The sequence below is a fragment of the Protopterus annectens genome, chromosome 3.part0, assembly GCF_019279795.1.
Source record: "Protopterus annectens isolate FY-2018-M chromosome 3.part0, PAN1.0, whole genome shotgun sequence".
NCBI classification, from domain to species: Eukaryota; Metazoa; Chordata; order Ceratodontiformes; family Protopteridae; genus Protopterus; species Protopterus annectens.
In genome coordinates, this window is record NC_056731.1 from 1,629,107,254 (window position 1) to 1,629,124,045 (window position 16,792).

General features: G+C 36.2%; 1 protein-coding gene across 1 annotated transcript in view; it reads left to right on the forward strand.

The window, feature by feature from the left end:
• GRHL2 (grainyhead like transcription factor 2) overlaps positions 1-16,792 on the forward strand; it is a 759,972-nt gene that overhangs the window by 117,069 nt on the left and 626,111 nt on the right. Inside the window, exons 3-4 of the mRNA XM_044065661.1 lie at positions 8,817-8,884; positions 13,619-14,006. Coding sequence (XP_043921596.1) covers positions 8,817-8,884; positions 13,619-14,006 — 456 coding nt within the window. The remainder of the gene's footprint in view (positions 1-8,816; positions 8,885-13,618; positions 14,007-16,792) is intronic.

The window sequence follows — 16,792 nt, forward strand, 5'->3', positions numbered from 1 at the left end:
ACATTGGTAGCAACTTTAAATAAAAATGCATGTGTGGGATTGTCCATCAGGTGCCTATAGAGTGCATTGTGTTGGTCTTTATTCCTAATGGAGGACAGATGTTGCAAAATCCTAACCTTTAACATGTTGTTCGTCATCCCCACATAGAAGGCTGGACATTGTGTGCACTCGGCTAAATATATCACGTTGGATGTCCTACATGTGGCTCTTGCCTTAAATTGAAAAGACTGACCAGTCATGGGATGTATAAAAGTGCTAGTCTTATTAATACTACTGCAAGCCTTACATGTACTGCAGGGTACCGTTCCTGCTTTGGTTAGTAGTGGTCTCCGTCCAGAGACAGATTTTTCTCCACACAATAAATCCTTTAGATTTTTGTTACGTCTGTAACCAAAACTGGGTGTATGACTTATTAAGTTATCCAACCTAGGATCACTCCTCAATATATTCCAATTTTTACACACTATACTCTGTATGTCATTGATGTTACTACTATAGGTGAAATATAACCTAACCTTATCAGATCTCTTATTTTTCTGATGTACTACACCTTCTGACTGACTTTGTCTCATCCATGGTTTATAACTATTGGTTCTCTTTTTAGAACTAGAATGAACTACCTTATTAACCATGTTTTCATTGTAGCCTCTCTGACCAAAACATGCTCTCAACCCCTCTACTTCTTTGTCATATTGTTCATCATCCAGGCATAACCTGGATGTTCTACAAACTTGACTCTTTACAATGTTAGGGAACATATAACGAGGGTGCATGCTGTCATAGGATAATAAATGATTTTTCCAACAATCTTTCTTGTGTATGCTGGAAGTGTATCCTTCCAAAGTATGTTTTATCCTTACATCCAAAAAGTCTATCTGTTCCCTAGAATGAATTAGTGTAAATCTAAAGAAAGAAGTTGTGGAGTGAAGATAATCCAGAAACTTGTGTAGATTATCTGCGGTACCCTGCCAAAAAATAAAAACATCATCAACAAAACGCGTATAAGCTCCTATATACTGCATCCACTCCTTGTGGTTAAAGATGTTAACTTTCTCCCAGAAAAAAGGCGGGTAATGTATTGAAATTTGATTGGTTGTTTCATTACTTAAATAGTGAAGACCTATGCTGTTTTAATTGTCTGATGAAGGGTTGGAGAACCCGGAAGCGCTTACCACCACTTGGAGTCTGTGTTTGTTTTTATTAAAGAAGAAAATTACATAGCTTTGTCTTGCCTATCTTTTTTCTTTTTGAGTTTAAATAAAGACTGCAGTAGTACATACTGTAGCACTAATGGGAATGCAGCTTGATATGTTATTTGCTCCCAAAGAAGTATTATTTTTAGCATTTGACAGGGATTCAAAGACTTAATCTAATGTAATTTCAGAGGAAATCATTTTTAGTGATAGTGGAGGCAATAATGTGGGGTGGTAGAATAAAGTAAGCACCACATTTGTTTGCCAATATATTGGCTATATCCATGAGGCTGTAATGTTTGACATTATTATGGATGAGTTCAGTGCATTGTTGGACATTATTCTTTAACTTCCTAACATAACTGAAGAATTGTTTACATTTTCCTTTAGTGTCTGTAGTGACCTTAAGTTCTTATTTTGCGTTACATTTTTTAATAGTGATATTAAGTTCCTTACTGGCATAATTTGATGTGTTCTTGAGTGATGGGTATTTCTTACAACTTATTATTACTTTCCTTCTTTTATTACACAATTATTCATTAATATGAGAGTTCCTGCAGTGAGGTCTATTCTTGAATTTACTATTATATTTAGGGCAGATGGGTATGAACTTTTCTACTCTGCATTTAGAGCATGGTAAAAGGTAAATGAAGCAACCTTCACATTTGGGTCCATTTGCATGGGATTGTTGGGAACTTTGCTTAGGTCTTCTGTAAGCTGAAGTAAGTTTGGCTGGGGAAGTCCTTAAAGATGGTCTCATGTTGTGCTTGGTCATACCACTAGGTCTATCAGAGAAGATGACTTATTTACTGTCAGAATTACTCAGAGATTAAGAGATGCAGAGTGAGGAACAAGCAGAGGCAAGGTTGGTAAGGTCCAGATCAAGGAAATTAGAGACTTTATTGGGTAGTATTATAATTTGTTGCATTGCATTAGTATTAACAAAGTCTAGGAAATGCCGAGCACGTCCATTTTTAGAGGTGAAGTGATCCAGTTAATGCTTGGGCAATTGAAGTCCCCTAATGAGAAGGCATTCATTTGATATTTAACCCCTTCATTGGTATTGAGGTAGTTTTTTTGATCTTTGGGGGGCATTGATGGGGTTTTATAGCTAGCAGTGAAGTAATAGTCAGATTTTTTAAGGGTGATTTGAATCATCGGGAGCTCCAAGTGAAGGCTCTGGGCAATTTGACATGCGGTGACTGTATTTCTGAAAGGTACAGATCCTCCCTCACATTTGTTCCAGTGGCCTGAAGGTACGATAGCTGCTAAACCATAGTATAGAGGGAGTGCTGTCATTGCATTAAAGCCATATTTCAATAACTGTATAGATAGGAATGTGTTCGAGTTGTAGGAGCAAGTTAAGCTCTCGCATATTTCTATTTAGACTCCTAGAACTGAGTAGTGCCACCATTATGTTGCCTAATTCTGAGTTTGCTGTGTAGGAATGCCCAGGACTGGAACTTTCCCTAAAGAAAGGCACTGTTGGATCTGCAAAGACTTTAGCTAGTATGAAGAAGCCCTGCTGTGGAAGGTGAAAGCTATCCCTGGTGAAATAAGAAATCTTATGTTCTACATTTTCCCAGACCTACACTTACTTGATCCCCATCTAGCCAATTGTATCATGTCTTAGTATCCATGCATCATTCTTGGTGAAACCAAGATACTTCTCAAAACCACTGCCTTTCCTGCCTCCAGCACATACATAGTAAATTGTATCATGTCTCACTGCATGTATTTCTGGGTAGCGTGCCTCAGGTAATGTATTTCAACATGGACCACCAATACGTCATGGCCATATTGTCTAGCTTAAGGAACCTTAGACCCTAATTGCATCAGAGATCCTGGCACTAGACAGGCAGCTCACAATAACCATGTTCTTTTCCAGTCTGGTGAGTGCCGAGTCTGTATTCTTAACTATAGCCATGTATGATAACTTAAGCATTTCTCTTTGTGGAAGCAGACTTAGTGGACCTTATGGGCTTAGGCTTGCTTTCCTGATTACTCTTGTGTGGGTTGTGTAGTTATAACATGCTGGTTACTGAAAATGTGTATACAGCTTTAAATATAAACTCGGGTTGTACACTAGAGTATGGAATGTGAGCATATTCTCACAGCAATATCACATGTTCGCTACTGCCAGTTACTGCAATGTAAAGGGGAGCAGCTTGAAGGACTAATCTCAGGAAGTTAGTTCCATAGTATTATCTCAAGGAAGATCTGGAAGCATGTAGTGAAAGATAGACAATTTGGGGCTAACCTGTAGAATATACCTGGCAAAAGTAATTGTTTTTGTATCTTAAAGTAGGGTCTGAGAAAAGCCTGCAGCCTTAGACTTTCCTTTTGTTTAAAAAGACGGCCTGTAACCTAGAGGCCCATGTGGATGAAACACACATCTTGTAAAGGTAGTTTTCTTTATTTTGAAACTGCAAAATCAAGTGGGCTAATATTCTAATATGTGGATTATTGAATAAACCTATTTATATGCATGTCCTACCTCCAATGTCTTTTTGGAACTTGCTCTACATATGCTACAAGGTATTTCTCTATCTACCATGGCATATTCTTTATGTGTAACAGCTGTCACCTTACAAATGCACATGAATAAAGACACTCACCCCCATACACGTGTGCGCGTGTACACACACACACACACACACACACACACACACACACACACACACACACACACACACACACACACACACACACACACACAACACACACACACATGCACACACACACACGCACACACACACGCACACACACACATATGCATACACACATGCATAAACTTAGCTTTATACTCACTCTGTGTGTTCTTACAATGACTGAAGGGAAAAGAAATTAGGTACCCTACTGAAATCTGTACAGTAACACCATTTATACTGTCATGATTCATAAACTGCCACTGGATGAGGGGCATATGATCTGGTAAGAAAGCCAAACTAAGACATTGTTTTATAGAGTATAGTTATATCAATTAAGCAAGCAATAATGCCCTACATGGTCTGAGTTACTGTGTAAATAACACATGCTCAGGTGTGTTCTGAGGCCAATGCCAAAGTCAGAGGGCCTCTACATTCCTGAAAGGGCATTATTTACACAGTAACACACAACCTGGAAAGTATTATTGCACTTAGAGAATGGCCTGTCAGTAAAATTGTTGTGTTTGACTTATTTATTTTTTTATTACTATATTATTTTTTTTTTTTAGTTTTTGATGTAAAGTAGTTCCTCGGCCTAAATGATTCAAACTTGCTGTAGTATATGTAGTGGTGTTGGTGGAAATATCTTACATCCACAATATGACATTTTTAAAAAAATGCCCAGATATTTACCTCATCGTTTTTGTCCCTGACTCATAAAATCTCTGCTTTCTTGGCAATCATTAGGAATTGAAGTAATTAAATAATAATATACATTTGAGTTTCAGACTCTATTTCCTTCAGAAAATGCATGCTAACACAAATCCTGTTATTCTAGAACTTCTAATTTTATAAGCACAATATTTAAAATCTGCTCCTATTTTTGAGCAGTTGTCCCCCCTTTATTTTAGGTTTTATCCAGATTTCTTGAGCTAAGTGGTTGAAAGGTATGCATGGCTCTTAACTGCTGCTGCCACTGCTCGATCAGTTTCTCTCTCTCTCACATAAACACACTTCTTCATAGGTTCATAGGTAGGTACTAGGCTATTGGCCCTAGGGCCTATATAAGCCTAGCCAAAAAGGTACCCTGGCTTTCTCCACCCAAGAAAATTATTTTCCTGTGCCCATCTTGAGCAGAGCCACAGAAGTGATCCCCGGGGGGAAAATTTCCTATCTCCCATCCAATCATCAAGATTTTTCTTGAAGAGTGCTATTGAGGAGCTCTGTTTGATATAGATAGGTAGTTTGTTCCAGAGTATGAGAAGTCTCTGGGACAGGAATCTATCCCTCCAGCATGTTCTGTTTATTGTTGTGACAAGGTTTAGCTTCCTAGAGCGTGTAGCTCGGAGGGATTGGGATTTCTTTAAGGGGAGCATGTCCAACAGCTCTGGCTTTGACATATCTTTGTATGTTAGGCAGAGATCACCTCTGAGTAGGTGATATGCGGCAGAGTAAAGCTGGAGTTTTTTGAGATGGTCTGCATAGGGCATCTGTTTTAGGCCAGTAATACTCTTTGTGAGGTATTTCTGTGGCCTTTCCAGTTGTTGTAGATGTCTTGTGAGGTACACACCAAAAGGGGCACTGTATTCTATAATGGGTCTAATGAGTGACGAGTAGAGAGGAACAATGACCTCTTTTTTCCTGGATGAGAAACCTTTTGTGATGAGGTGTGCCATGTAGAAGAATTTCCTGACTTCTGTGGTGATGTGATTATGTCCCAGGTCCCAAGGTCTCTTATCACACTTTCAGTGTTAAGTAGTCTACCGCCTATGTGGTAGTTCATGGGTACAGAGTTTTTACAAAAAGGGATGACAATGCACTTTTTGGCACTGAGCTTGAGGCCATGGCTTTGACACCAGACATCTGTCTCAGTGAGGCCCTTTTGTAGGATATCCACATCGTTAGGAGTTTCGATTATGGCTCCAAGTCTGCAGTCATCTGCGAACTTCAATAGCCAAAGACCTGTGTTAGCCTGTACTTCAGAGAAGTAGATACCAAACAGGAGAGGACCCAGGACTGAACCCTGTGGTACTCCACTTGTCACTGGTCTGAAGTCAGATTTGGAGTCTGCTACTTTTACAGTGTGGGTTCTGTCAGTGATCCAGTTGGCAACCCATCTTGTAACATAGGTATTTATAGCTAGTTTAGTGAGTTTATCTGTAATTCCAAAGTGGGGGATGGTTTTGAAAGCCTTGGCGAGATCTAGATAGGCTGTGTGAACCACCTTACCTTCATCTATGACTTTGGTGACCGCTTCAATGAAGTCTATCAGGTTTAGGAGACATGATCTGCCTTTTACAAACCTGAACTGGGTGAGGTCCAGAGTTTGGAGATTACCAATGTAATTCTTTATAAGTTCCATGATGATACGATCGGTTTGCTATCATAATTCCAAAGTGCATTTGGTCGAAGGCAGGTATCTCTGACTTCCAAGCGTGAAAGTGACAATGTCAAATTCCAACATTGCTGAAAGTACATCTCAAATTCGACCTCCAAACGGGCTTTAACATGGGTCGAAATAGGGGCAAGATTTGTACTTCGACAGTGTCGGGTTCGACATTGTCACCATTCGACCCCCTGACATTCACTGTAGTGGTGTCGACAAGATGCACATCGGAATTATGATAGTAAACCGATACGTTCCATAGCCTTGCAGACCAGGCTTGTCAGGCTAATGGGGAGGTAGTTCCCAGGGTCCGTGATGGTTCCCCCTTTGTGGAGTGGGATGACCGTCACTGTGCGCCATTCAGTGGGCACAAAGCCTGAGGTAAGGCCCTTCCTCCGATTAGCTCAGTGTGAAATGGCAGAAACACTCACAAGTTAACTTCTTAAGTAACAAAGTTGAAACCTGAAGCAATTTAAAAAAAAAAGCTTGAAAGAACTAATGAGATGCTTACTCCAAACTATAGTCCAGGTAACCCCAATCAGCCAATGACCATAAACACTTCACTCTCACTGAAATTATATACTGGCTTTGGCTAAACTAAGATGGCCTGGAACATGTGCTCAGACACATAGCCTCTACCAACAAACAACTAGGCCCAAAACACAAGCCTGAATATGGATAATGCTTCAACTACCCACACTACTTAGGCAGAAAAGACTGCAGAAATGTTTAAACAGATAAAGGAGCAAGGAGACTCTAGAGAATGCTTTTAACTGCAAACAATTAAGTTATATGATACACTCCTTGGCAGGAAATCAAAACAAACAAACCCAAACAGATGCTTAACAATTGTAGAAAAATTCTAGTTAATACCTCACACACAGTGAAACTTGCTAGAAAAGTATGCAGCAGACAATAAAAGTGCTATAAATAACTCATAAAAATAAGCAAAAAACAGTATACCTAATGTTGTATATCCCGGATCAGTTTGCTCAGTGCCCTTCCTCTGATGAGCTCAGTGTGAAATGGCAGAAGCACTCACAAGTTAACTTCTTAAATAACAAAGTTGAAACCTGAAACAACTTTAAAAAAAGCTTGAAAGAACCATTGAGGTGCTTACTCCAAGCCGTAGTCCAGGTAACCCCAATCAGCCAATGACCATGAACACTTCACTCCCACTGAAATGCTATACTGGCTTTGGCTAAACTAAGATGGCCTGAAACATGTGCTCAGAAGCACAGCCTCTACCAACAAACAACTAGGCTCAAAACACAAGCCTGAATATGGACAATGCTACAACTACCCACACTACTATGTAGAAAAAACTGCAGAAATGTTTAAACAGATAAAGGAGCAAGGACGCATACATGCATGCACTCACACATGCAGACAGAAACATAAACAAATACACACACACACACACACACACACACACACACACACACACACACACACACACACACACACACACACACACAAACACACACATATGCACTTTTCTTTCTTTTTAATGTTTATTTTAATTTTACATACGCTAAACAGCAAAAATACTGCTTAGCGAGTGTAAAATAATGGCTCGATGAATCTCAGTCTCACTTTCACTCACAGATACACTCACACACAGATATATATGTGCTTCTCTATTTTATTTTATAATTTTACACTTGCTACATGGCAAAGAGAGCATAAAATAATGGCAGTCATTAGTTTTGTTACAGTCCAAGCTCCAGAGCAACTTAATATACTGCCATAAAGTGTCAGACTCGTTTTTCAATGGGCATTACCTACACATTAACACCCTACTAGAGAACATTCATTTTCCAATCAGAGTGGCAATGTACAGATCTCCCATTCTCTAATTTACAATAACATCTTAATGTAGTGGTACAATCAGGTAAATTACAAGTAGCACAATACATTTTGTATTAAATGTCACCAGCTCAGAAAACTGGCAAAATCTCATCAGCTAAGACACTGCACAAAGCAAGTTTTCAGCAAAGTAGGAAGTAAATGCACACACAGCCAGGAGATGGAACAGTTCGTTGTAAGTTCACCAAAGCAGATTCAATAAATCCAGGTAGGCACCAAACGAATTCAAATAATTCCTTTATTCAGAACCACAGAATGATAACACATAAGCGCTTTCGCTCAGATAAATTCTGAGCTTTATCAAGTGACACCATGCTGTTGAATCAGGTGTCTTATATACCTTGAGAATCCTGAATTAATTAGGAAGCACTACCAATTAACATTTTAAAGAGACTGTTTTCAGCAAACATAGAATAATGTGCTGATGCCTACATTTTTAAAGCTAAGGGATTCTGATCACATCTGCTGTGCATGTAAGCAGTAAAACTGTTGCAGACCAAAACTGTCAGATGAGTCAATATTGCATTTATTTTTAGCAAGGATATTTGCAAAGAGAATTACTTTTTTTTTTCTTTCATGTGCCTGTTAAAATATTTGAGTAACAAGTGATTTTAGGAAAGGTTATTTTTCAAAATTGTTATTATTTATTGGGTAAACTGCTAAGCCAAGTATAGAAATAGTACTGCATACCCTTTATTTAAATGTTGTTGTTGTTCACAGGTTCCCAGGGATAAAAAGCTTTTATCAGTAAGCAAAATAGCAGAGATTCATGATGACCAAGATAAAAGGTGAGTTAAATAGCTGGTAAATTGGCTAATGTTAAATTTGTAAAGCGTTGTCGACTGGTTAGGAAAGCAGTTTTGATGCTAGGAAGTACCATTACAGCCATCGTATGATGTTTACCTGTGCATACCTTATACATGCAGCTAAAATAAGCTACAGTCATCGTACAACTTATGAGTGAATATTGCCACTGACATTCAGTCAGGAAAGTAATTAGGGTTTGCCTACCCCAGATTTATTAGCTTGTATAGAACGATTAAAATAAAAAAAAACTACATGATTTGCCATGGCATTTCCTAAATAGCTTACATCTTTAAGGTACAGGCACTTCTATTTACCATGTGCTTCTAGTACAATATGTAATGACTGTGTTTCACTGATTGATCTATCAAACCAAAGTAAAAAGATAGCAGAACATCTGGAAGAGCTACAGGTACCCAGTAATTAATTACTCTTTGACAGAAGGGTTAGTGATTACAGTCACTGCTTCGTAGTCATGGTCAGCATTTTCAACATGTAATGGAAATACACAGACATTCTGTTTGTTTGCATATCCTATCAAATGCTCTTATTTTTATATTCCAACTACGTTCTGGCATGTGAGATTTACCTGGATGCAAAGTCACAACTTCATTTACTGAGTCGGGATTTCAGCTTTATATTGTCATCTCTTTTCTATTTTGATTGGTAGTTTCAAATAATAGTCTAGTATTTTATATAGCATGTCTTCTGGACAATAGAGATAATATAAAAGTGTCATAAGTCATGTATAGTTAACAACTATGAGCAGCAGTATAGAGGTGTATCAATCCTTTAAGTGAACTATGTCAGATCATCTCAAGCCCCCATTAAGGTGACATTTTAGAAATTTATTCCATTCTTTTTGATTTCTGTGTACTACATTATAATATATATATATATATATATATATATATATATATATATATATATATATATATATATAGTTTTTATGTTATAACAGCGAATGATCAAAAGGTCGAATGCTGTTATAACGAACCCAAAACAGCGAAGATGTAAATGAGTGAACTACCAGAACAGCGATATTTTTTCCCAGGGAAAAAAAAATTGCTGTTCCCAAAAAAAAAAAAAAAAGAAAAAAAGAAAAAAAAAACCACACTAAACACTTTTTTATTTCATTTCCTATGCGTCTTCGGTTCTCTGATAAGAATCCTATATATGCGGTCTATATCACGTCATCGAAAAAGCAGAAGTTTGAACACCATATGTTTGAACCTCTAACCTCGAAGTGCAAAACCATCGAAGGCTTAGAACAGCGATTTCTTTCCCAGGGAAAAAAATCGCTGTTCCAAGAAACACACACAAGACAAGCACACAAAAAAAACAGCAATCCACACACATACACTTAAAATCCTACATCTAACCCTACACTAAACTGTACATACTCTACTATCTATCCACTTACCGTAACCCAAATCCTAACCCTAAGGTCCATCACTATTGCACGCTCACCTGACCCGTGCCCTAACCCTAACTCAGCGATCCCACCCTAACCCTAAAGTCTGTCACTATCGCACACCCACCTCACCTGCAACCTAACCCTAACTCACCTAACCCATGGCCTAACCCTAACGTCCACACAATCACACACTTGCCTAAACCTGTCCCGTAACTTTCCACCACAGTGCTGAAAAAAGTGAAGCCACAGAAATGGCCCACTGAATTATTTCCCTGGGAAAGAATTCGGTGTTCCGCGGCTTTGCGATAATTAGTTTTTGAACTTCACAGTTCGAATATATATGGATTATGGAATGGTACTAAATATAAATCTTATGCTTAAGAGAATGTGGCATTGTCAGCAGTAACAAATGCAATCCAGGTAGACAGAGTTTTCATATCAGTAATAGACTCAGTCAAGGGATGAGTCTAGAATGCAAATAACTAGATGTGACAGAGTGACTTTTCTTTTTAACTTACTACCTTTTTTGTCCAAAGAACATACTGAAAGGACACATAATCCTGAAGGTTCATAGTTCTTTATTTTATTATTTATAATTCTGCATATTCATGCTTCTGAAAATCTCTAATGTACTGTTTGAACTGGTGACAATGTTGTTTAGTTTTAATATTTTCAACAAGAATGCAGTAAGAGAAGACATCAAGCTAGAAATTGCATGACATATAAATGTTGCCCTTAATGTTGTTTCCCTTTGGACAAGAATAATTTATTTATAAATTTTAAAGCCTTTTATTAGCATTTACAGTATAATGAATATAAACAGGAGACAGAGGAGGATTTGTAAGGTGTAGCAAAGGAATAAGAAGAAGAAACAGGTCCCAGTCAGGTATTATATTTGTACTAAAATGCACATGGAGAATACTGCAATAAAAAAAAACAATTATTGGTTTATTATAAATTAAATAACAACACATTAAGAGAATAATAAACAATTTATAGACAGCTTAACAGCTACACTGTACACTAAGTGTACACGATCTATATTCAAGAATATCCCTACCAAATTTTTTCCACTTTCTAGTCACTCAGAAAGATTACACTAAGTGCATATTTAGTCTATACTTTGTGGTAACCTTTATGAATCCCTTCAGTGTTTAAAGCTGTAAAAAAAAAATCACTAGGAAATCTAAAATTAGGACAAAAAATGTGTGAGTTATGCTTGTGCTCTGTTCACTCAGAATGGTGTACACTTAGTGTACACTTAGTGTAGGCATTAATGAATCCAAAGGAATATATTGCATTTGTTGCATGAACACATGCCCTAGTTGTAAATTAAAAATTCTACATCACAATGCATTTTGATGTTATTGATCCTATAATTTACTGGTCATGATAGAATGTTTTATTTTCTAGTACATTGTGATGCATTTCCAGGTAATTGTTCAAAACTCTGAAATAAAAAGGTAGGTATGCAAAACAGACATGGAATTAGGAGGAAAGGATCAAAGAAAGTTTAATGTAATCAGAAGTAACAACTTCATAATTATAGGGGAAAAAAGAAAATAATCTTTCTGTTGCATTCCATAAATCTGTTAGTTTAGGGCAAGTAGACATAGGTATGGAACCAATCACATTTCATGCTAACATCACATTTCCAACCATGATGCAGAATATCATAGCAAATTCATTTAATTTAACATAAGTTAAAATAGTATGCATTGTTTTTCAGTAAAATAACATTAAATCTGAAAATAAAGTTGAATGCAATGGACTGTATTATATCTGATTCTAAAATCTTGGGACCATACAATGCCCTTTCTATGTTTACTCTTATCTCAAAAAGATTCAGGCAAGGAGTTCATAAATATTTTACACAAAAAAGAAACCAAGTGAGCTTAATTATCAGTGCTACTGATTATTTCCATCAATTATCTTAAGGCGAGATCAGCAGAGTTAACATTATACAAATCATTCCACACAGAAAAAGATTTTCCCAGCAAGTTTAGAAATATATTGAAAACTTGGATAATAAATAAACATTTGGCTACATAAAGATAAAATCACTAAATCATTTCGAAAGAACGGTTTGCAATACATATCCTTATTATGAATCATCCGACTTTAATTCCTTGTTATTATTAAAGTTTATCAAAAGCAGCTCTCAGTTATTTAAATAGTTTGTTTTAACTCTTCTGCAGCATACTGCTCAAGATACTGTATGATGGCTAGAAAGACTTCTTTATGATTATAAATTCTGAAGGGTTTATTGATAATATGCTCAGACATTTCAACATTTACATTTTAGTAATATTACTAATAATGTTAATTTTAAAGCTCTTTCATTAAATATTGGAATTTTTGAGTAGTCATATAGAAAATATGAATTGCTAATTTATATCCTCTCAAGGTAGGAAATTAAATACTAATTGATTGAAATTGTATACCACCTGTTATATTACTTTCAAACAGAATATCAGAAGATAATCAGGGTTTCAATGGCTGCCACTAACTTTTATTAACTTTTTTAATAAAATAAATTTTGACTTGCATAAAAAAATCTTAGTCATTGCAAATGATTTTATTTATTTGTTTATTTCCCTATTTGTTGACTAGGTTAGAGTGCTAATCATGCTGGACTATCTTCAAGTTCAGTCCAAATTAAGTAATTACAAAAATTAAGATCATCTTAATGATATTAAGTTGTTGACTTGATGAAAATCACTTGAAGCTCCAACTACAAAGAAGAACATCAATAATATTGATAAAGTCATATTAACATTTAAAGTGTTGATCCTAATCAACTATAAACTAATCTCCATGCATTTAATAGGTTAATTTGACCAATAACAATTTAAAAAGACCATTCATTTTTAAAGAAACAGTTCAATAAAATAGCATGGAATTTAACTGTGTTCACATTATGATTGGAAAGAAATCTGAAGCAGACAATTTGATTAAAGAGTTTAGGAAAAAGGACCATAAGAAATTGTGACTGCACAAAACCCATACAAACATGTCAGAACATGCATGAATCATGGCATGTCTAAATTGTAGTGGGAGTGGACATTTTTTTCACAGACTAAACAAAATACTAGACAACTGAATGACATCATCTTGAAAGAAACAGTAAAAGATAACATTTTAGCTGCAGTAAGAATGCATGATTTTTACCCCAATGTATACACCAGAAAGTAGATTTGTGTTTTGCTTTCTATGTAGTATATTCTGAAGCTTTAGCAACAAGCCATCAATGCTGACATGTATTTATATATGTTTTATTTATTTATTTATTTTTAATTAGGAACTGTATTGGAACAAGTGAAGGTCACAGTAATTTGGATGTCACAGAAGGTAGAATACAAGTGCTAAAAACTGTTCCAGTTGATCTTTCTTTGAATCCAGAACATCTGGACTCTTCCAAAAGGGAGCATTATGGCACAAACCCTGCTGAAGCAATACCCATCTCCATAACTGGTGTTACAGTGGTAAAAGCTGAAGCATACTCCCCTGCATTTGTGCCATCTGCTGTACATTACAGCAGAGCAGACAGTGATGAAACAAGAGGAGTTATCTTTGAGCACAATCATTATGATACTTCACCCAATCCTCATGCAACTTACCTCAAGGATGACCAGCGCAGTACACCTGACAGTACATACAGTGAAACGTTCAAGGAAGGAATAGCAGATGTAAGTATATTTTCCATTACTCATAACATTTAATTAAACCTGATTAATTAAATGAATTTTACAAACTGGAATGACCATGTCTTTACCAAACAAAGCATAGATATTTTATTCTTTTGGGAAAAGAGATGTGATAATCGACAAATAAAACTGTCTTGCTATGATTCACTTTATTTTATTTATTTAACTTCACACAGTTGAGTAATGGCAATCTGTCTTTAAATTGCAGAGTTACTAAGCACTATCTAAAGAATATGTTTTCTAGGTACATCTGTACACATGAAATTCATAATAAAGTTATTCTGTGATCACTTCACAAAAAGACAATTAGCTGTTGTTATATTTGCATACCCCCATGAAAGTATTTCCTACACATTATATTATTCCTTGTCTTCTGCTTCAGTTTTAAACAAAACTATTCTTAAACCAGCTGTATTGATTCTTCTTTGTGACCTTAGTAAGGCATTAATTAAAAGCAGGACAGTACAAAGCCAACTTTTGCATTTCATAGAATGCTATTTTGTTTATCACAACTAAAATGGAAATGTAACATAAACATAATATAAGACCCTAGTTTCATTGTTTTCATATGTACCTTGTGTGCAGTGACTAAGCATGTCACAAATGAATACATGCAAAGCTTAGCACCATACTGTGGACAGTTAATTAAGGGTTAAGATGGTCACAATTACAGAACATTAAAGCATACTTGATATTACTGCTTGTGCAGTTTATTTTCATTGTGATGCCACAGAAATTATCATAGCATTTTTATCACTGTGGGTACAAAGTTACAACCTAGAAATGCAATTCTTAATAGTTCCTGTTCCTAGTTCCTAGATAACTGAGGCTGCACTCATTTACATGTAGAGTTCTATCCCTTTCACTATAAATAACATGCATAACCAGAAAAGCCTTTCAAAACACATTCAGAAAGCTTTAGGTTTTAAAAGGTTCAGCTGCATTGATTCTTACAACATTCTCAGTTTAATATTTATGACGTCTAATGTATGACTTAATCCCAGTTAACTAGCAATCTAGTTCAGCCTTATTTCCTCAGATGTTTAGAATTTCTAATAATGTGATGGATATGGACCACAGGATAGAATTAAAGTGATGAAATTAGTATTGCTTCAGTCTGTCGTGTTTGCCAAGAGTGTTGTTCTCAGCACCTGCAATGTCCCTAGAATTGCCTCCTTCTGCAGTTCATACATTGTTACATGCATTTAAGTATGTTTTTAAATTCATTTTTGTTAACCCTTTTACTCTTGCTTACTATTGGAACTATCAGTGTGTTTTTATTCCATATTGATCTTGTTTCAGCACGCATATCTAGGTTTTTAATTACTTTTTGGCTCTCAATACACAGGACACTATAATCACTGCTTGTAGCTACTTCGATGATTAATGCTACTTTTGTATTTTTTTCTTTGACTACAGTGTCTGTTTTTGTCTTGCTTCTACTTTATTGACTGTTGGTATTGGATGATCCCATGTGATCAGAACTGTTTTATTTTTGGTAATTCTTTGTGATTCATGACTCCAGTGTCTCTCAGCTACCTGTATGTTGTAGTGTTTGCATAATCTCTAATGCAATAGTCTTGCCACAGTATTATGCCTTTTAGCATACAGACCCTCACCCATGATTGTATTAGAACCAGGAACATGCAACTATGTCAAGTTCTCTAATATAGAATTTACATTTGCCCGTATCTCTTATGTTTTCTATAGTCTCCGTAAATGCAAAGGCACAGTCTGCCATCTTGAGTTGCCATTATTAAACCTTTCATCTTATGGTTTAAATTCACCTACCCTTAGCCACTCATGTGTCAAATGCAGATAAGCATGTAATTGTTCCAGTAGTTCTTCATGGTTGCTACTGTAATTGTGGGTTTTCCTGTTTTCCTTTCTTCTTTTCTGGTCATGTTCTTTACATTCTTTGATTTGTTTTTTTTTTTACTTTTGTTTGGGTTTTTTGGGCACTGTCTGCTGCCACCTGTTTTTTTTGTTTACTTCTGATATGACTTCTGCCTCTGCATTCCTGCATATGTCTGTTGCCCTTTTATTTTCTAACTGAGAATAGACACCTGCTTGATCATTGTTACATAACAGTAAAAGTGAGTTGGATTCCTATTGCATGATCGAAAATTGTAAACAGCGAATGTGTATTGAGCAAACCCGATTGGTCGAAACGTCAAAACGCCATGCCCGTAACACGGAAATCACCGTAGGAAATATTTTCCCTTTAGTTCAATGCAGTGTGATCTCGGAGTAGGAATATTTAAGTAGTGGGGGTGTGCAGGGGGGCTTGCCCCCCTGCCTACAGCATTTAGGTAAGTATAGTTTTTTTATTTTTATTTTTTTATTATATTTTTGAGATTTCAAACATCGCTCATATGGTGTTCGATGTTTGAAACTTTCGAAAATAAAATATAAACGCAGTGAGTTTAGTTTGCATACTTGACTAGTGGCAATTACTGCTAGCTGTAGCCTTTTTACCTTACACACAAAGCTGATTCTATAGGTGGTTATAAGAGACTTTAAATAAAGTTTGCATTTATTCCCCAGTGATTCCTAATCATCCATAACAGTACGTAGTTTATCCTAATAGCTGTATCAGGTAGTTACAGTCTAAGAGAGTGAAGTATAGACATAAAAAACTGTTCTCTTCTGACTTCATAATTCACCTAGATATCATCTCCTGTAGCTCTTTTATTATCTTTTTGGCATGTATTGTTTATATCACCATAACTAAGTCCTTCTATTGTAAAATTATCCCCCATGAATTC